This window comes from Sebastes fasciatus, chromosome 2, assembly GCF_043250625.1.
Source record: "Sebastes fasciatus isolate fSebFas1 chromosome 2, fSebFas1.pri, whole genome shotgun sequence".
NCBI lineage: Eukaryota > Metazoa > Chordata > Actinopteri > Perciformes > Sebastidae > Sebastes > Sebastes fasciatus.
In genome coordinates, this window is record NC_133796.1 from 5,330,261 (window position 1) to 5,352,273 (window position 22,013).

At 42.7% G+C, this 22,013-nt stretch overlaps 1 protein-coding gene across 3 annotated transcripts in view; it reads left to right on the plus strand.

Moving 5' to 3' along the window:
* The window catches only part of ccdc102a (coiled-coil domain containing 102A), a 70,514-nt gene extending 49,686 nt beyond the window's left edge, over window positions 1-20,828 (plus strand). For all 3 annotated transcript variants that reach the window (XM_074659543.1, XM_074659563.1, XM_074659553.1), the window contains exons 8-10: window positions 5,513-5,683; window positions 6,297-6,400; window positions 14,831-20,828. In XM_074659543.1, coding sequence (XP_074515644.1) covers window positions 5,513-5,683; window positions 6,297-6,400; window positions 14,831-14,966 — 411 coding nt within the window. In that variant the 3' untranslated portion in view covers window positions 14,967-20,828. The remainder of the gene's footprint in view (window positions 1-5,512; window positions 5,684-6,296; window positions 6,401-14,830) is intronic.
* Window positions 20,829-22,013: the final 1,185 nt, after the last annotated feature.

Consider the following 22,013-nt stretch of genomic DNA (forward strand, 5'->3'; position numbering starts at 1 on the left):
CACGTTAAAGGATCTGTTTTGTCAAGGTGATGAATGTGTAAATATCTCTGGGCATAAGCCTGTGGTTTATATTTCTGTGTGTGTCTTTGTTTTAGTGGAACAGATGTAGCAGCAGACTTCAGGGTCTCTCCAGTCAAGGAGAAACATTTAACAGGCAGTGTGGCGTAACACACACACACACACACACACACGTACAGTAACACACACATAATTGTGCTTTTGTGTGTGAGCGTACAGACACAGATTTGGCACAAATACATAAACCCATAATGGAGTATTATGAACACACACACACACACACATATGCATAAGAAACTTGAATGAACAAGCATCCACACAGGCGTACACGGACACATATTCATGCTCATAGATCCTTCAGTAATCCCTCCTGTTTAATAGAGTCAGGGACTCCCGGCCTCTCGCCCTCCTCCCGTTCATCCGCCAACCCCCACCCCCTTCCTCCCCTGCCCTCTCACACATTCATTACATAGTCTTGAAATGATGAAACTGCGGGGAATAGTGAGCTTCCCGGCCTATATAGTAGAAACCTGCTTTCGTCTGACAGATGACAGCAGCCACGACTCGGTGTGTGGATTAAAAAGGGGCGTTGACCCGGCTTTCTAATGTTTTATAATTGCTAGAAGTGTTTTTTTTAATTTGGCTAATTGGCTATAAGTCACGGTGAGTTTTGTTTTCACACCAGCAGGCTTTTTCTAGGTGTCACATTTACAGGAAGTGGGACTTTAGGGATGTCAGCCACTCTCTAAGAAAAAAAATCCGTAGAAAAAAAGATTATTTCCTGGCAGAAAATTGCCAGTACATTTTCCGTTAAAGTCAGGGTTGACGATGTTCTCCAGTAGACACTATTTGTTATATTGGTTGAAATGGTCTTTACACACTGACAGCGATCCATTACTGATGAGCTCTGAAAAAGGACCGGAAAAGAGCCGTCATCTGTAGCTGCTGTAATCCTGTAAAAACGTCTATCAATCACTGCCTCGCGGTCCGCTTGGAAAGAACCAATCAGATGCTTCCCTGCCTCCCTGCTCGTACTCTTACCTTGGCGTGCACCAGCCTGAACTCAAAGCACTTTCCAACATCGTCGACCCTATCTTTAAGTTTATGGACATTTTCTTCAATCCTAAAACGGAAATTTCTGTTGATTAACAGGATGTCCTCTGCACCATTTACGGACACTTATGTTAATCCTAAAATGGAAAATTCCATAAATTTACAGATTGTCCTTCATACATAGCCAAAACGCGGGCCCAACCTTTACATTCTGCAGGGAAAACAGACGCTAACGCTAGCTTTTATACGTTACCTATTGGTCTTTGTGGACTGCCTGAGGCTAACACTGGGGCTAACTCTACCGGACGTCCTCTGAAGTCTAAAATATAAGCATTGGTAAAATGTTCCTGGCGTATCTGGTAACGTTAATGGTCGACAACAGCTAAACTAAACAACAAAACAGCTTTCCAACTAAAATGATACGGAGCTAACGTTTAGTCCTTTACATGAATCATTCTGGTTAGACATTAGTTGTTGATTTTCTCCTAATCCGAAGTTTGAACTAATTAACGTATCTTTTCATGCATAGCTCATCTTTCTCCTGGAGATAAATTAATGGAAAGCAGCCGATGCCGTTTTGGGGGTTTTGCTGGGTCTGGACAGGTCCGTACGACGGGAAGCGCACAACTTTCAGCCCAACAGAAAACAGAAAAAAGAGAAAAGTCCTGTTAGAGAAATAAACGAATCACAGTGCAGCCGGGTGAGGTGTCGGTGCTGGGAGCTGAAGCGAGACCAGCCAGTTCTGGTCGACGGTGCATCTCCAAAACTGAATTTCAAACAGTGGACCTCGGCAACATGTCTATTCGTCCTCGCAGCTGTGGCCGGCGTGCGGCGGTGCGTCTCCTCGGTGCAGCAGCAGCCAGACGGCCGCCTCGCCAGGAGGAGTCGGTGAAGAAGAGAGCGAGAGAGTCGGCGTGTTGCGCTAATTCTTGTCTCATCTTGTGGTCTAATAAACAGTAAATTCATCTAAACTGGGTTGAGAAACGACGCAATCTGGTTGCCATGGTAATGAATTGCAACTGACTATTAACCACACCCCCAATCTCTGTTTGAGAAAGAACGTTAACCAAAGAACAGGAAGTAAAACTGGCTGGTGGGGGGCAGTTTGCCGTGTCAGACATATTGGGTGATCTCATTTTTCTCATGTTCAGGCTGCACTCTGTCTCTCTCCTTTGTTCTTATGTATGCTCACCTTTTATTGTCCTGTAACATACCAACCCTCCAATTACCACCTCCCCCCCACTTCTCCTCATCTGTCTCCTCATCCCTGCATCCCTGTCTCCTTCCACCACCCCCCCATCCTTTTAATTATTCCCTCCTGCATCACCCCGCCGCTCTCTTTGTTTGATCTGGCTCTGGGGTTACACTAGTATTTGTGTGGCATTCAGGCATTCTGCCTTGATTATCAGCTAAATATTCAGTGAGGGGGGGAAGGGAATGTGTGCCACCTCTCTTAAGGAATTTCTCATTATTTAAACAGATAAAGCACCGACTCCTCTTCTAATTAAAGTATGTCAGCTCTGTACATGTAACACTCTCAGTCCAAGGCTAAATCTGTGTTGATAGATTCGGTAATACTTCATTTTACAGGTTCGCAAATTTCATGGTAATTAGGTGATAATTAGTAACCTATTTGAAATTTCTTTGGAATTACTGCCAAATTATTCCAATATTTACCTCAAAATGTATCAAAAATGTCTTTATTATAAACATTATTTAATGATTATATTCCGCTATTTCCCAATAGCTGGTAATTTATTTAATACATTTCCAGGAAAATTTAATTTTAATTTTAAATGAATTTATTTTAGCAAGTAACCTATATGAAATTTCTTTGGAATTACTGCCAAATTACCCCAATATTTACCTCAAAATGTATCCAAAATTACAACATTATTTCATAATTATATGCTAAAATAGCATATAATCGTTAAAATAAAAAAAAAAATTTAAAATAAAAAAAAAATTTGACCGGAAATGTGTTAAATAAATTACCAGCTATTGAGAAAAAGTGGAATATAATTATTAAATAATGTTTATAATAAAGTAATTTTTGGTAAATTTTGAGGTAAATATTGGGATAATTTGGCAGAAATTCCAAAGAAATTTCAAATAGGTAACATGCTAATTATCACCGAAATACCATGAAATTTGTGGACCAATAAAATGAAGTATTGCCAAAGAATCAAATATTTAACACATAATAAACCTAGAGGGTGGATCAAATACAGATATAAATAAGTAAAGGGCATTTCCCACTCCTTGATCCGCGCTTGTCTTTTATTGTTCCTGTAGATCTCTCATTTCTCTCCATCCTATTGTTGTATAAATGCAGAAACGCTTTCTTGGAAGCGGCTCCGTCTGGGGAGCCGTAATGTGTGAGACGGCAGAGAGAGGGGAGGTCTGAATCAACGCCATCAAAGTACATGAAAGTGCAGTCAGTGACAATGGTGCATTATTGATGATGCCATTAGCTCCAAGTGCAGCCTTTCCTCAGCTGATGCAAACCTGTGGAGTAGTAGCTTTTTTTGTTGGCTCAAACCGGACCACAACCTGAAATTACAGCCTGATAAATAGATGAAAAACCGGTTTGGAACACAACCAAATGTTATCTAAAGACATGTCCAATTAGAGGCCATTACACCCACGTATGTGTTGGATGTTGTTCCTGCTCTTTCAGATAGCTGGGGGTTTGCGTAGAAAGCTGGGATAGAGAGCCGTTCCTAGCTACAGTCTCTGTGTAACACATGACTTTCCTTCCTCACTGACAGTCTTGTTTCTATTGGATATATGAAGCATTTCTCATAATCCACAACAAGAGTTCAACCAGGCTTAACTTGAAGTGGACATAGTCACTGTGACATTACCCATTGGTTTGAGAACCGCCGTCTTGAAGCCTCGAGTTCGGCATTTTGGCCGTTGCTATCAACAGCGGTTATTTCTTCCATGGTTGAGGGCGGAAATGGCGCGTCTAACACCTATGAACACAAATGATACCGGCGGTCCAAGTCGCGCGAGTAAAGCGGGGGAAAATTTGCTTCGCTCTTGGCCTGAACACGGCATAATAAGAGTGCCAACAGCACTGCTGCTATGCTTGGTCCTGGCAGTAATGCGTTCAGCTATAGCAGAAGTCATCGGCCATACTCATTAATAATGGATTGTTTATTGTGGAAGGTCTGAAGATGCTTTATGGGAAGTTTGGTGGGAGTCACCTTTTGATTTCATTTGGATATCAACACAATATTGATTTCATATTTATATGATTGAAGTATTTACTTTGTATTGACATTAGAGTCTGACCAATACATTGTGTTATTAGGGCAGATTTCAGTTTATATTATTTATTTTATAGTACAGAAATGCCAAAATGTGTTTGAGGCATATTGTACTCATAATTCCTTAATAGCCAAATTTCAACTTCTTTAAGTGATATGTACGCCACTTCTTTATTCTATCAAATGATTCTGGTCCCAGTCTAAAGTGATTGCAACAGTTATTTGCTGTCCCTGAGAAAATACAGTAATTTAGTCCTTTTGAGGAAAAGCTGGTAATTTATTTAATACATTTCCAGGAAAGTTTTATTTTAATTTTAAATGAATTTCTATTAGCAAGTAACCTATATGAAATTTCTTTGGAATTTCTGCCAAATGACTCCAATATTTACCTCAAAATTTATCGAAAATGACAACATTATTTCATAATGATATGCTAAAATAGTATATAATCGTTAAAATAAAAAAATAAAATGTTTAAATTAAATTAAAATTTTCCTGGAAATGGATTAAATAAATTACCAGCTATTGGGAAAAAGTGGAATATAATTATTAAATAATGTTTATAATAAAGTAATTTTTGATACATTTTGAGGTAAATATTGGTGTAATTTAGCAGTAATTCCAAAGGAATTTTAAATAGGTTATATGCTAATTATCACGTAAATACCATGAAATTTGTGGACCTATAAAATTAAGTATTGCCAAAGAATCAAATATTTAACACATAATAAACCTAGAGGGTGGATCAAATACAGATATAAATAAGTAAAGGGATAGTTCTATGACATTACCTGTATTGGTTTACACCCCTAAAATCCAGTATCAGTCAGGCGCTAATTGTTATATTTACGTGAGTTTCATTTGGCGTGGATCTTCAGAAAAGTATTTATATATATTTATAATATTATTACAACTAATGATATTTATTTGTTAATAATCATTTTTCATTATGAAATACATTATTTGCTCTTTGGATTCCATGTTTGAACTGATCTTCATATCGTAGATCAGCAAATATTTGGTGTTTTTACTTCATAAGTAACTTAAACAATTAACCGATTAGTCGGCTAATATTGTTTCAGTCGAGCTGGTTGACCAGGATCAGCTCTGTGGTGGAAACAGCCGTCTCTAAGCCTGTCCTCTCTGTCTGTCTATTCTGTCCTCAGGAGCTCGCTGACCTTCGCCATGTTCACTCGAAGCTGAAGAAGCAGTACCAGGAGAAGATGGTGGAGCTCGCCCACGCCAACCGGAGGGTGGATAGCCACGAGGCTGAAGTCAAGAAGCTACGCCAGAGGGTGGAGGAGCTGAAGAAAGAGCTGGGACAGGCGGAGGATGAGGTGGGAACAAGTCTGTACTAGAGAATATCGAGATATTATGTTTTGTGATACTGTATCGATTCTCAAAAACACTTCACATGCAAACATTAACTCAGTCAGTTGCACGCTGTGGCGAGAGCAGCTTAAACATGAGCTCAAACTGCGCTGCGTCGAGAGCATAGACTGCACTCTTCCGCCCGGAAAACGACAGTTGGTGTAGCTCTATTGTCGTCTGGGTGGAAACAGTAGTTATTATACACAATGTTCAGGTCCAGAAACAGGCTGAGATAACCAAAAGGAAAAAAAAAAAGTGTGAAAATTTGTCATAAATACGGGAGAATTGTGACGCCGGGAGGAATCCGGAAGAGGGCGATGAAAAACTCCCGAGTCTCCCGGGGAATTAGAGAGGGTTGGCAAGTATGTGTAGCGTGACTACACATACTCTACCTCCACTGAGACAACAGACATAATAACAACATCAGGTGTCTGTGTTACACTTCAGACAACCCTTTCATGTACCGATCAGCCTAAACACCGTCACCCTCAATTAATAGTTTAGTGAGACTTATGAGATCGCCTTTTACAAATAAGTGTCTTCCTTTGTGTGTGTGTTTGTGTGTTTGTGTGTATTCAGTTGGATGAGTCCCATAACCAGACCAGGAAGCTGCAGAGGTCTCTGGATGAGCAGGTGGAGCAGACTGAGAACCTGCAGGTACAATTGGAACACTTACAGTCAAGGTAAGACACGTGCGCACACACACACACACACACACGCACACAGAGACACACACACACACACACACACACACACAGAGACACACACACACACAGTAGAGTAGCTTTAGAACGGAGCAGCACAGATTTCAGGTGGATGAGCCAGGCTTGCTGCTAGAAAGCAGAATAACACTTGGTAACACATGTGATGTCATTTCCTGTATTACACCCTTACCTGACGTTATCCATGAGCATGACATGGTTGTAATGGAGGCTGAGGTAAACTCGGTACAAACATGATGCCTGATGGCTGCAGTGCATCAGTATGAATGCTGCCCGTTCTCTTCCATGAAATAGACTAGTCTGTTAGCCTTAGCTTCGAGCTAGGCAGGCGTGTTTCAGCAACCAGGCTATCATTCAGCCTGCCACAGCTCCATCCACGCTCCACCAAGATGGCGATGGACGGAGTCGCCGGGAGCAGCCGGGAGCCGCCCACTTTGATCATCATTTTTAAAGATGTAAAGATTTTAGTCTTGTCTTTTTATATAGCGTCACCTTTAGTGTTTACTGATGTCGGTGCCGTCTCGTCATCGTCTCGTCTTAGTCTTGAAAAAAAAAAAGGTCGTTGACGAACATACTTCATCATAGTTTTTGTTAACGGAGTTAACACGGTTTAAGACTTGTTATTTCTGTAAGTCAACTCACATTAACCTGTACAGCTGCATCAATCAGACCTCATGCCTGTTGCCATTTCCCTTTGACGTAGGTAGCTAGCTAGCTATGTAGGAAAATTGTTAGTGAGCACAGAATGAGAACTATTTCAGATATGGACCGGACGTTTGAGTGTTACGTTGCCTGAGAATACACCGATCCCAGTCCTCTAAATGTATCCAACTTTTGAGTCTTTCAGGCGTTGGAGTATTAGGCGAAGGAAATACTCAACGCAAATAAACCAAAGCTACGAACATGTGTGTACATTGCAGAAATAAGAGATGAACTGTAGAGGCACTTTAAAATCAATTCACCAAACAATAGTGAACATTAGCACTACAAGTAGTCCCTCGATCAACCAAACTGCAGGAGTTGTATTCACAGACTAATTGCACTGAGTCTACTGTCTGACTCTGGTACTCTGGTATATGAATCTGGCGAGGCCTGAAGCCCCCCACCACTCCCCAGTGGTATCTTTGGTATCCTAAGGCATATAGGCAGCAGTTCGGAGTGTGTCAACAGCAGCGAGTATGTACGAGAGCTGTTATCAGAGTCAGGTGGAGTTGAGTAGACACTTGTTGTACTGAACGATGTCAGCAGCGAACGCTATGATCAGCCCTGAGGGGTAGACGTGTGTCAGTCAGTCACCACTCACACTGCTGCAAGCTCAACTTCATAACAGTGCTGGAGTTTTTGACACTATTAAAGGGATAGTTTGGGTGTTTTTAAGTGAAGTGGGGTTGTATGAGCTACTTCTCCATAGTCAGTGTATAGCCTACAGTAGACGACGGTCGGCACGCCACCAGTCTGGAGAAACAGACAAGAGTACCAGCACGGGAGCAAAACAACGTACTGCTGTGGACGGGGATGGCAGAAAAACATATTTTAGCAACCTAAAAGAAAAGATCACCTAAAAACAATTAATATCCATTTAAGTGTGCACTATATTTAGAATATTTCAGCGCTTTATCTTGCCGTCAAACAGCCCTTTCTGACGGGGATCTGAAAGTGAAACTTATCGATGCTCTCTCCAAAGCCAGCAGGCTCAGATGACAAAAAACAGTAGACATACGTTTCACTTTCAGTTCAGCTCGCTGTCGGAATATATTCTGTAGTAGTCCGGTAGTTTGTAGTCTATAAAAGCCTAGCAGAAGAAGGTGAGAGCTGTTGTCAGTGTCAGACTCAGAATGTCAGGCTGTAGCTGTTTCCTTAAGCAGACGGCTACCAGTGCAGACACGGTACATACCCAATGCAAAAAATGAGTGGAACGAACAAACATTTTTGACCAGCACTACTATACTGTTGAATTTATTTTGCTAAATATTTTTGGGGGTATTTTTATGTCTCCGCGATGGCCGGCATTATGTTTACTGGATATCCCTGTCCGTCCTATTCTTGTGAACGTGATATCTCAGGAACACCTGGAGGGAATTTCTTTAAATTTGGCACAAACATCCACTTGGACTAAAGAATGAAGTGATTGGACTTTGGTGGTCAAAGGTCACTGTGACCTCACAAAACACGTTTTTCAGGATTAACTCACGTATCTAGCTTACCTCCAATTCTCTCTGCAAAATGGACAAGCCATACTGTCCACGTCTTCTTTGCCACCTGAGAGTCCATATAACGTTACACCGCTGCCTCTTTGTTTTAGATGTTTCAGCAGACAGGATGTCACAGATGATCAAGGCAGCACGTTTCTGTCTTGTTAGCATTGTGACCCGTGCAGACCTCTTCTAGCAAACAAACTTCACCTGCCTCGGAGCTTTCAAACTAATCTTTATTGACAACTGCCAACAGCCAGAACGGTCCTCAGAAGCCGACGGGATCGTACAGAGTGAGCACATAAATCATGAGTTTTGGCTTTACATCGCAAACGATCTACTCATACAGTAGGAGCAGGAAGTACACAACAACATGGTACAGTGTATGCCCAGCTTTAAATGATAGCGTGATGAAGTGATGACATTTTGTACAGGCATGGATGGAAACTGCAACTTTACTGGTTGGCGAAAGCGTACAACCTGCGACTCTTTCACTCTCGGATTCCAGCATTATAAAATATTCTACACCGGCATCTTGTCATCAAAATCCACAAAGATATTGGAATATCTCAGAAAGAGGCTTACGCCAAAATGTCATTTTTTTACTCAGTTTGAGTGATGCCATGTTTAGCAACAACACTCCCAAACACGCCTCGACAACCGTGAAGGCACTTTTACTCCGAACACACCATGTTCAGGTGTGATGTGAAGCTGACAGCCTACTTGTAGCTGCCAGGCTCACCGTGAGCCTCGGCACTCGCTTCTCTTACTATTCACAGATTAGCTTCTTCTGATCTGTGTGTGTATGTGTGTGTGTTGCCTGTCTTTCAGTTCAGCTCTCCCTCTCTATCAGCTCTGCACAGTCCTCAGCTCCTTGCTCTCTGCCTCTCCCTCTGCATTCTCTCCATTTTCTCCACGTCGTCGCTCCGGCACCCCGACAGCCAATCGCAGAGCTCCCAGTCGCGGGTTACCCTAGTAACAGAGAGCTCTCTTGTTGCTTTGCTCTGTGGAGGAGTGACAGCATGTGTTGGCATGGCAACGGCTTCAGAGACTGACACAAATCTGTGTGTGTTCTTGTAGAGGGTGTAGCTTAAGAGACTGCTTGACTAGTGTGTGTGTGTGTGTGTGTGTGTGTGTGTGTGTGTGTGTGTGTGTGTGTGTGTGTGTGTTTGCTTCATGTTGATGGTGATGTGTGTGTGACAGCCTGTACTGTATGTGCTGTGTCATTTAGTGTGTGTGTGTTAGGGCTTGCCGCAGTAGTCGGTGTTACCGATGTTACACATTGGTCGGGCACAAACCGGTTATATTACGTACCAACAGCTGACACCGCTTCACTCTAGCTTTGAAACTGAGCCCGCTACAACCTAAAGAAATCTCAAGTTGCGGTAACGCGTTATTATCGCGTTAACGTTGACAGCCCTAATTATAACGTTATCCGCCAGATGGTTTGTTATACAGAACCATCTGAGAAGCCGTCATTGGAGACTGTTTGGAATAAGGACGGGCTCTTTCAAAACAATACTTGGCAGGTGATTGGATAAACCATCTGTCAATCAAACTCTTAACGAAGCCAGTCGGGAGACGAACGGAAACATCTTTTCCATCGAGAAAAACCTTCAGTGTCGTTTTTTTGCTCCTCTTTCAATGAAGAAATACTTTCCAGTTCTGATCGAATGAACAGTTGTCTCTCCTCAGTGTCGTCACGCACGCCTAAACCTAAAAGTAGCTCCTCACAGGACGCTGATTGGTCCGCTCACTGGCTTGCCGGACACAAATGCATTACTTGAAGCCTGACAAGATGGATTTTCGTGTGGTATGTGATCCTGCCATTCTCGTGTGACATTGCGGGAATCCAGCTGCTGTGCAAAGTAATATGCATGTAGCTAGCCGGGCATTATAAATGCTGGTGTGACTGCGTGGCCTTATGAGCAACACAGCTGTCTCCCAGCACCAAAACTGTTTGGCAACCACAAAGTCCTCCGATACACAATCACACACGCTGCCCTGCAGGCAGCGGTTGCTCATGTTTCCGTCAGTGGAACATGATCTGGTGCATCCTGGCCACACTGTCCTTCTGGCAGGTGTTTTTGTGCAAAAGCCATTGATCCTCCTCATTACTCATTGAAAGAGTGACCACAACACAGCTGGCTGGCAGCTGGATGGCAGGCCTATCTGTCTCTTCCTCCCCCCTCATGACTCTCTCTCTCTCTCTCTCTCTCTCTCCTTCCTCCTGTCTTTCTCTGTATATTGATAGTCATTCATGTCTGTCACTTTGCTAAGTGTTTGTAGGCTCAGTAGAAAAGCTTTTAGTGGCTGAGCTGTTGTTGTGGTCCAAATGGTATGATGGTTTATCTACCAGTTGCCCCGACCATGAACTGGCCTGCTGACTGAGAAATATCTGAAACTAGTAGATAGAAAATGAGGGAATGAGAGCCAGTGAGGGGAGGAAAGGAGGGAGGAGAATGGGAGGGAAAGAAGGTGAGTAGAGGAAACAGAAACAATGAAGAGATGAACCAAAGGAAAGTGGGTGATCCAAACTAGTGATGTGGATACGGTTTGTTGAGTTGTCATGGAGATGGCTCAGTTGTCATCACGAGACCTGAGTGTAGAACAGGCGGTTGTATACGTTCAGTCTCTTGTCCTGACCACAATGAACCTCAATGAACCACCGTGTGCTCGGAAGGAGACAGAGACCGACCTTTTTAGAACCGTCTCAGTCCAGTTGTTTGAGTTTGAGTGACAAGCGCACACACCAGATAGGGATGTTACGGTGAGGACATTTTCCCACCGGTTAATAATCTTGTGACGGCACCGCTGTTACCGATTACACCGGGCATTTTACAAGAAAAGATAACATTCAATACATGTAGAGGAGGGCGCTTTATCATGTTTTCTATACTGGAAGGGCATCCTGGAGGGCATTTCATCATGTTTTCTATACTGGATGGGCATCCTAGAGGGCACTTCATCACGTTTTCTATACTGGAAGGGCATCCTAGAGGGCACTTCATCACGTTTTCTATACTGGAAGGGCATCCTAGAGGGCACTTCATCATGTTTTCTATACTGGAAGGGCATCCTAGAGGGCACTTCATCATGTTTTCTATACTGGAAGGGCATCCTAGAGGGCACTTCATCACGTTTTCTATACTGGAAGGACATCCTAGAGGGCACTTCATCATGTTTTCTATACTGGAAGGGCACCCTAGAGGGCACTTCATCACGTTTTCTATACTGGAAGGACATCCTAGAGGGCACTTCATCATGTTTTCTATACTGGATGGGCACCCTAGAGGGCACTTCATTATGTTTTCTCTACTGAAAGGGCATCCTGGAGGGCACTTCATCATGTTTTCTATACTGGATGGGCACCCTAGAGGGCACTTCATCATGTTTTCTATACTGGATGGGCACCCTAGAGGGCACTTCATCATGTTTTCTATACTGGAAGGGCATCCTAGAGGGCACTTCATCACGTTTTCTATACTGGAAGGACATCCTAGAGGGCATTTCATCACGTTTTCTATACTGAAAGGGCACCCTAGAGGGCACTTCATCATGTTTTCTATACTGGAAGGACATCCTAGAGGGCATTTCATCATGTTTTCTATACTGGATGGGCACCCTAGAGGGCACTTCATCACGTTTTCTATACTGAAAGGGCACCCTAGAGGGCACTTCATCATGTTTTCTATACTGGATGGGCACCCTAGAGGGCACTTCATCACATTTTCTCTACTGGAAGGGCACCCTAGAGGGCACTTCATCATGTTTTCTATACTGGATGGGCACCCTAGAGAGCACTTCATCATGTTTTCTATACTGGAAGGGCACCCTAGAGGGCACTTCATCATGTTTTCTCTACTGGAAGGGCACCCTATAGGGGACTTCATCATGTTTTCTCTACTGAAAGGGCATCCTAGAGGGCACTTCATCATGTTTTCTCTACTGAAAGGGCACCCTAGAGGGCACTTCATCATGTTTTTATAATAGAAGGACACCCTAGAGGTCACTTCATCACGTTTTCTCTATTGGAAGGACACCCTAAAGGGCACTTCATCATGTTTTCTATACTGGATGGGCACCCTAGAGGGCACTTCATCACGTTTTCTATACTGGAAGGGCACCCTAGAGGGCACTTCATCATGTTTTCTCTACTGAAAGGGCACCCTAGAGGGCACTTCATCACGTTTTCTCTACTGAAAGGGCACCCTAGAGGGCACTTCATCATGTTTTCTATACTGGAAGGGCACCCTAGAGGGCACTTCATCATGTTTTCTATACTGGAAGGGCACCCTAGAGGGCACTTCATCATGTTTTCTCTACTGAAAGGGCACCCTAGAGGGCACTTCATCATGTTTTCTATACTGGATGGGCACCCTAGAGGGCACTTCATCATGGTTTTATAATGGAAGGACACCCTAGAGGGCACTTCATCATGGTTTTATAATGGAAGGACACCCTAGAGGGCACTTCATCATGTGTTCTATACTGGAAGGGCACCCTTGGCCGTCTTCACACCTTTTCACACACCGGGTTATGTCAGAGCTGACAGACGCAAACATGGTTGTTGTCAAGACAAGGTTAAAAATGAATTGGAATATGTGATTAGCATCTTTACATTCTTGGATCAGGGAAGACACCCACTGAAATGCATAAGAGGATTTAAGTTGACTCTGGCTTCCAGAGAGCTGAAGGCTCGGCGCCTCAAACCATCCAACCATCCTGACAACTCGTGTGTTCAGAGAAAACGAGGGCAGCAAGACAAAAAAACACTGAGCAGAATCAAGTGTGGCCAATTCAATCTTCAGGGTCTGTTTCATAATAGACCTCGCTTGCATCTTTGAAAAAAAAAAATCAATAGTCATTGCCTTTCTTAAATCAATTGGAAATGCATACAGCCCAGGGTGAAATTAAATTCTTTCTTTTCTTTTTTCCATTTTGTGGCTCATTGAAATCAACTCTGGCATGTAGATCACATATTCTCTGGTATTTTCATTCGTCCTCGGCATAAATGAACCCAGAGATATAAAAGATGTCTTTAGCTTTAGCTGTAGTCAGTTGGTATAGTGGATTCTCCATGTCTTTAAATGATGAACTAGATTCAGTACTGATCTTTGTACCCATTGATTATCCCCCTCCTTTGACTGACAAACCAGTTTACCTCATTGAAGAGACACAGTATTCAGTACCAAAGCTATTAGAGTGGAAAGACTGTCAGAACTCTGACTGAAATGATTTCAGGTATATATTTTTTAACGCTCTTGTGTTAAGCCATGCTAGCTGTGGGGCTTCAAGGAGGACAGTGCAGGTTGGTTAGTTGGTCTGGTGGTTCAACAGAGCTCTGAGGAAATGACACAATACTCCAAAATGATAGATAGGAATATTTATTCTCTAACTCCTGCAAACTGAAGACACACAAGGCTGTTTTTAACTATTCTGGATGTTTTGTGAAGCACTTTTTGTGTGTAGTAAAATCTAAAGATGCGTTACTGGTATTAACAGTAAACAGAACGTACGTGGTTTGTTGTGAATGTGTGGAGATTGGCCCTGAATTATTTTCCCAGTCCGGCAGTCGACACTGGGGAAACAGGACAGTGGTGTCTCCAGAAGCATTTGCCTGCGTCATGTCATGTGTGTCACTCTTTACTTGTTACATCTTGAAGCTGTTATAACTATAACTGTTATAACTATGGCTGTCAATCGATTAAAGTACCATAGCACATTTTTTATCTGTTCGAAATGTACCTTAAAGGGAGATTTGTCATGTATTTAATACTCTTATCAACATGGGAGTGGACAAATATGCTGCTTTATACAAATGTATGTATATATTTATTATTGTAAATCGATTAACAACACAAAACAATGACAGATATTGTCCAGAAACCCTCACAGGTACTGCATTTAGCATAAAACAATATGCTCAAATCATAACATGACAAACTGCAGCCCAACAGGCAACAACAGCTGTCAGTTATTATCGTGTTAACTTTGACAGCTCTAATATTATATAATGTTATAACTAAGTCACAGGTCAACTGTGAGATTCTGTGATACATTGAATCTTTGCTGTTGGATGAATTCATTACATCACCAAGTATGTTCCTCCAGAACTGATTTATCTGGCTTTCCTTTCTCTGGCTGTTTGTGTAATTGTGTTTCTCTCTCTCTCTCTCTCTCTCTCTCTCTCTGTTAGACTGCGGCGGCAGCAGCAGAGTCCTAGTCTGTTTGGGAAAATACGTTCGGCTCGGTTCAGCCCAGAAAACCCAGCAGACGGTCAGACCAGCGACCTGGACGAGGAGGAGGAAGAACTGCAGCTCCAGATCCCATGACACACACACAAACACACACACATATACATATAGTGATACAGGATATACTTTTACAGACATCAGCAGACACATAATAAAGTTAAATACTGATGCTCCCGGGGGAAACTTTGTCTCTCCAGATATGGTGACAGTTGTGCAACAGGAAGCAGCCGTCTTCTGCTCAACCAGCAAGTTCTCAAAAGACCTCTCTAAGGGTGTTTTCACACTTAGTCCCTTTCAGCCCTCCAGACGAACTCAGAGCGATTAGTCAGTATGGTGGTCTGAGTACGGTTCGCTTCATGTCTGCGTTGCAGTACGCTCAACCTGTACATTGTGAACACAAAGCGCTCCAGGTTTCGCTTTAAGGATGTCACGAGAACCGATAACTTCGGTACCAAGTCGATGCAAAAATTCTGAAGACGTGATGGTATTCGTTTTTCTACAGTACGAGATTAATGGCGTCCCGGCGTCCCGGGGACAAAAGAAAATGTGTTTGGATTTTGGCGAGAAACTTGAATAAAAACAGTAGTTTAAAGGAGATGTTTTTACAGTTTTAGAGACATTATGTACATTTTACGACCACCACTTGAGGACAGAGAAACGTGTCTTTCTGTCTGTATCGGTCCTGCCCCCAAATGCTCATTATGATTGTAATAATGGAAGACAAAAGACATTAATAATTGCATTGATTGCACAGGCTGGACATCCTAAAACACCGTAAAACACCGTAAAACACCGTAAAACACCGTAAAACACCGGTGGCAGCAACTTGACGAAAGCTCTGCATTTTCCATATATGTTTATGGGCTTAATTAATTTATTTCATTAGGACTATGTGGATCTGAGCTCCAGTGAAACTACAGTGTGAACAGAAAGAGGACTGAGGCCCCGTCAGGGCTGAAGTGGACCAGAAACAGAACTGAGTCCCTTTTCTGTTGGTCCACTTTAAGAGGACTGAGTTTGGTTGGTTTAAAAAGGACTAGATGTGAAAACACTCTAACATTATGGGTATTTTACTCAGAGTCAAATCAAAAGGTCAATATCACTTTAATGTCTCTGTTGGGATGCAGATGTTAATGATCAATAATCAAATTAACCTTAAAAACAAAGCACGCCAAGTCAAACAAAGAGAGAAACCACACAATTGTTCATCTGAACGAGGTGATGTGACAGAGTTTCCACCCAGCAGCAATATGACAAACACTAACCCTTACACAGAACACTCACACATTCCCATACACACTAAGACACACTCACACTATATAGACACACACACAGCTACGAGATCAAACCCAGCAGGGAGGCATGTGACTGACATTAACGGGATGTCCGGACAGTGGGACGCTGAATGAAAAGGATCTTTCTTCAGCTTCCACCAAAAACCACTCCAGCCGAGGCCGACGCTCATTCTTACCTCATATCATCACAAGCGTTACACCACCTGTCCCATCTGAACTGTGCTACTGTGGTCAAACAAGCCTCAAACCCACATCCACATCACCAGTACATACAGCCGTCAGCTGTGAGGAAAAAGGCCTTTCGTGATAGTGTTGATATCACAAAGGGAGTAGCAGTCATTTTAGGGAATTTCTCCCAAATATCGAAGATTCAAAGTCTCTTTTCCCACGAATCTAAAGATCACAACCACTGCTGGGAGCACACTGCACCACGTTTAGCCTCATTATAGCTGCAAGCTGGACAGAGTTACAGCAGCGGCACCGGAATGAGTTTTGAGGGGGAGTCAGCTTTGGATGACGTAATACAGTGCTTGCTATCGGATCTAGAGAGACTGTGGTGGGCGTCCTCCTCCACGTAATAAAGTTAAATGCATCAATCTGGAGCACTTTGAGAGCAACATTACGAGGCTAGATCTATGAAGAACTTGTATGGTTGTCTGGTTATGAATGCTGATGGGAAGAAGTCACACATCATAAGAACGGTATACGAAATGGGGAGAGAGGGCACTCTGTGCAGCGAGAACTCCACGACCCCGGGTAGTGGTGAGGTCCGGGCAAGGGATGCTGTAAAACTCACCGTCCGGCCTCTCCAAGCAGACCTCGAGTCAGTCGCGGCGCACCAAACGATGCGTCCGGCATCGTAACTGAAACTGTAGCGTGCTGGATGTCAGATCACTTTGATTTCATTAGAATTAGGCTACACAATGGTTGATTGCGATTGGATTAAGATCCACACTCTGCTCCACCGATTGCAAAACGTGGATAAACAGATTCAGGGTCTTTTTTGGGGCGTCAACCTCGCGTTTACCCACGTATTGTTGGAAGAAAAATAGACTTGAAGCGTAAATAAAGGCTTCAGTCCAGGTTGCGGTTACGTGAGACACAGCTGAGACGAAGCCGTGGAGACAGCACAGAAGCGGTTTCAGATCATGGATGGATGGAAAATCTGTAGTTCTTCCTGCATCCAGCACCGTCATTCGACGGGACAGCGATGTAGTTGGTGGTAGTGAGAACTACAGATTTCTAGTGTCTGCCTTTGGGTAACCAGGGAGCGTGCTCTAGCTGCTGCTCAAAAACAGAACTTCGTGTTCTCTTTGCTTGTATTGTAAACAATGAAAATGGCTTCCCGAAATATGAGTGCAGAGAGATATTATAGACGAGGATACATTTTACAGTGTTTTGTCTGACTATAGATATTCAGCCGGATTTATTGAAGCCAGAGTAATGCGCGCAATGCATCCTGGTACATGTTGGCAATGCCGGCTAAATCCTTCTGAATTCTCCTTCACATCCTTCCTTGACCTCATGACGTTTTCCAACGAGGTCAAGGAAAAGTGGTTCGGACAAAGACATTAGGACGTCATTTTGTTTGACTTTTCGACCGCAGCCTAGTAGTCCTTTACTAGTGAAAGCTTTTCAACAGTATAGACTACTATAGTATTATGTACTATAGTACACACACACACTGGTGGAACCAAACCTTTCCAGACAGCAAAGGGTAGAAATACAAAGTTGTGTTGTTCTGTCCTCAGTTTGTTGTTGCAGGAAAGATCTGGATGCAGTGTTTATGCTGAGTATTCAGTCATGTTCCTGGTGGAAAATCCCACAAATCCCAAGTATTTATGTCCAGTAATTCCCTCAGGACCGTAGCAGTATTTAGACATCATGGGATAATGAACCACTCAGTGAGACCCAGACCAGTAAAACTCCTGCAGGCTCCTTTCAGACGGCCCCTGTATTCAACAGTAGGGGAGTTCTGGACACGCTGGGTGTTGGACCGTTAATTTATTTGTACATGGCTGGACTAAACCTCCCGCCGGTGAAAGAGCTCCAGTCCAGCAGTGGATACACGCAACAGTGAAAGCAATAAAACATTCATTTATCTTCCGCCACCATCCGCCGTCACCGTCGGCCTCGGCCTCCGCTCTGACGCTGGAACGGGACCAAGATATTTTTACTGATCAGGATTCTGAACTATTTATGTTGTCGTTGTTATGGTTTAGTTTTTATAAATGATCTGTACCACAGTGGTTTTGTATTAGCTCTATAAATGTCAACTGTACATATAAAGAAAGGAGAGTCTCTGTCTTTATTCTCCGTCCTGGATGTGTTCATAATGACGCTTTTATTTTGAAGAACTTTCCAGCGCTGCCTCGCTAACGTCACAGTTCTCCTCAAGGTTTCTCTAAAAACGTACACTTTTCCTAAATAGGCTGGGCGAGTGATTTCTCACGGACCAGCAGGAAGTTGATGAAGTTGCCATGGTGATGTTGGTGATGCTCATGCTTAGGTTAATCAAATCTTAATTGCAATTCAGACACGTATTGTCTGGATATTTCCAGTGTGTTCATTGAACATGAAAACGTGGATCGGGAGGAGAAACTCTTGTTAGATGAATCTAACGAAATGAACGGAGTCTCTGTCCGTCTGTCCGTCCTTTGATTTTCTCCTCAACCGTTGAAACGATCGACTTCACACTTGGCGAGTGTGTTGCCGAGGACCCGAGGAAGTGTAGTGTTGAGTGGGAGTTCTTGAGATCTACAGGACATATTTAACAGTAGTGTGTTATGTACACACTGTGTAGTGTAATGAGAGGGGACCCCTATTAACTGTTACACCGCCGAACGGCATGCTGGGTACAGCTCGCTCTCCATCGCTCGCCGCAATATTAACTGTTACACCGCCGAACGGCATGCTGGGTACAGCTCGCTCTCCATCGCTCGCCACAATATTAACTGTTACACCGCCGAACGGCATGCTGGGTACAGCTCGCTCTCCATCGCTCGCTGCAATATTAACTGTTACACCGCCGAACAGCATGCTGGGTACAGCTCGCTAAGGAAGCTCAGTGTCAAGTGTGAAGTTGTTTGGTTGAGCGGTTCAAAAGAGTATAGAAGCAAAGCGATGAAACGCCGGTGTTTTATTGACAACAGCCGCTGCTGCAATTTTGGACTGAAAACGCGTGTTATATTTATAATATTTTATTGTTCAACAGGCCATTTCAGTAGAATATGACAATAGAATAGAAATAATTAAGGTTTACTTTTGTACGGCACATTGAAGGCGCACGTTTTACTGGCCGGTAGTCGAATAAAAATGTAACTTCCATGGCTCCGCAATTTCTGACGTCAACAAACACGTCACAACTCGTGAACTCTGAGCTTTCACAAACCTTCCACTTACGAGGTCGTGAATACGACATGAGGGCGGCGTTCATACGGACTCTTCTCGTAAACACGGCCCCATTTGAAGGCACCATATGTCCACTTCTTATATACAGTCAATGGTCTCCAGCAGCTCCTGAGGGAAATACCTATCTCTTTAGCCAGATGCTAATGCTCTGAAAACAGCTGCCTGCTTCTGGAAACAAGGTTGATGAGAGCGGAGTTTCAGGATGAATATGAGCTACAGTGTTTCGTGATTTCAGCACTATCTGCAACACATCACTGTCATTTGATTTAACGTTAACAGAAATAATGCAGGCTTAGTAACTGATTAGAGAGATGGTTGAAGGTAAATGAGAACATACTGTATGACCTCCACGGTCTAATAATAGGCAGAATGATTACTGTAGCATGAGAGGGTAAGGACGCCAGAGAGTTAAAAAAATCAGAGACAAAGGAGTCGGGAGTGAGAAAGAGTGCTAAACTCACTCACACACACACTCTCTCGTGGTGTGTTTGGCAGTGCAGACCGGGGTGTGTGCTGCGCAGAGTAGACGCAGTAATGAGATTGAACCTCAGCCTGACTCCCCACACACAGCATGGGGGGAACAGCTCGCATCTCCCTCTGAGATCATATTCATTACTCTCCGTGTGTGTGTGTGTGTATAATGAATGTTTTACCCTTGTGTAGACTAGAGTCAGAATGACTGAAATCATAAGACACAACTTTGGCTCGTTGTGTGTGTGCTTACTTTGCATAAAACAGATAGTTGTGTATTGGCAGTTTAGACGAACCAACTTGTACAAGTAGTCACTATGGTGCCCCTGGGATAACAGCAAACACACACAACGTGCCCACACACTCAAGCTGTTCGCCGTGAACTACGATGGTGGTGTGTGTTAATGTTTAGTTCGATCCCATGAGCGCAGTATAAGATAATTCAGAAAACTGTTGGCTAAGCATGACACGCACACTGTAATGCGTTGAGTGTGTGTGTGTGTGTGGTGTTCAATGTATGTGGAGGTGGTTGTTTCCTCTATTTGAAGTGTGTGTGTACAAAGCCTGGAGCTTAGTTCATTATGTTAATTTTCTCAATGTCTTTATTAGGCCAGTAATGGCTGACAGCAGGAAGGCAGAACATTACATTGATCCCTCTATAATTATTCCACAGCTACCACTGCATCTCCTCGTATGCATGTACTGTATGTGTGTGTGTGCAGGCTTTATGTATCACTACAGAATACAACCGATGTGAGAATGACTCCTTGTGTTGTGAACAATAATTGAATCGTTGCTTGTTAGATTTCTTCTATTTCTCCGTATCGACTGTGGCCGTGATGACGGGCTCCCTCTCTGCCTCTCTGTTCAGTTTTATGGCACTGAATCGGTGTCTCTTTTGTAATAAACCAATTTAAGCTCGACTACATGTGAACAAGGCCAATAAATGATCCTGAAACACACACACACACACGCAGGTCATTACCATCGTCTGTTTGCTAACTGAGAGACATTGAGTTTCTTTCAACCTCTTATTTTCATCATCATTGGCTGTCTTTTTTTTTCATGTTGAATGTGACCGTTCCTTCTCGACCTTGGAGAGCAACCTTGTCTCCTGAAAATTGCGCTCCCAATAGGGCTTCCCGTTAACGCCACTAATTTATTTAACGTATTAATACAACTTGCGATTTTCAGGTTGTAGCGGCTCAGTTTTTAAAAGCTGGAGTGAAGCCAACCATGTCATACTAGCTTGTCGGGAAGGAGGCTACAAAACGTGCAGAATTTGCGCCAATATTTGGCGAGGAAAAACTGTCATGGCCATTTTCAAAAGGGTGAAAATGATACAATTCTCTGGCAGGATATTCTCTTTTTTTTTAAATCTCACTTTTTATTTCGTTAAGAAAAATGATTACAATGAGCTAAACCATAACAAATACAAAAAAATATGTACATATACTAACCGATAATAATAAAAACAATTTATTCAAAAACAAGGGAGGAGAAAAAATGGTAGTAATAATAATAATAATATAATAAAAATAATAATAAAATAGAAAAATACAAATAAATAAAATTATAAAAGAAAAAAATGAAAAGAAAAACTATAATAAATAAAAAAGTTTAAAAATGTAAATGTAAAAATGTTACATTTTGAACGGATACAAAAATTTCTATCTATTCTATTAATCGATTAATCAGAATGATCTTGTCCCAACAAAAGAATATATACAACATAATCACACAAAATAAAAACGTAATCTTTCGGGATGTCAGAGAGTTCATAAGATACTGTTGGCTAAACTCATCTTGTTGTCTGATTGCTTATGTTGCTGCCCCTACAGGCTCAGATGTAAAGCTGTGTCTAGAGATATATCTTTAGATTTGAGTAAAACATTATCATAATGCATATGAATATGACCAAAACTAGAATCAGGTTTAATGCTAATGA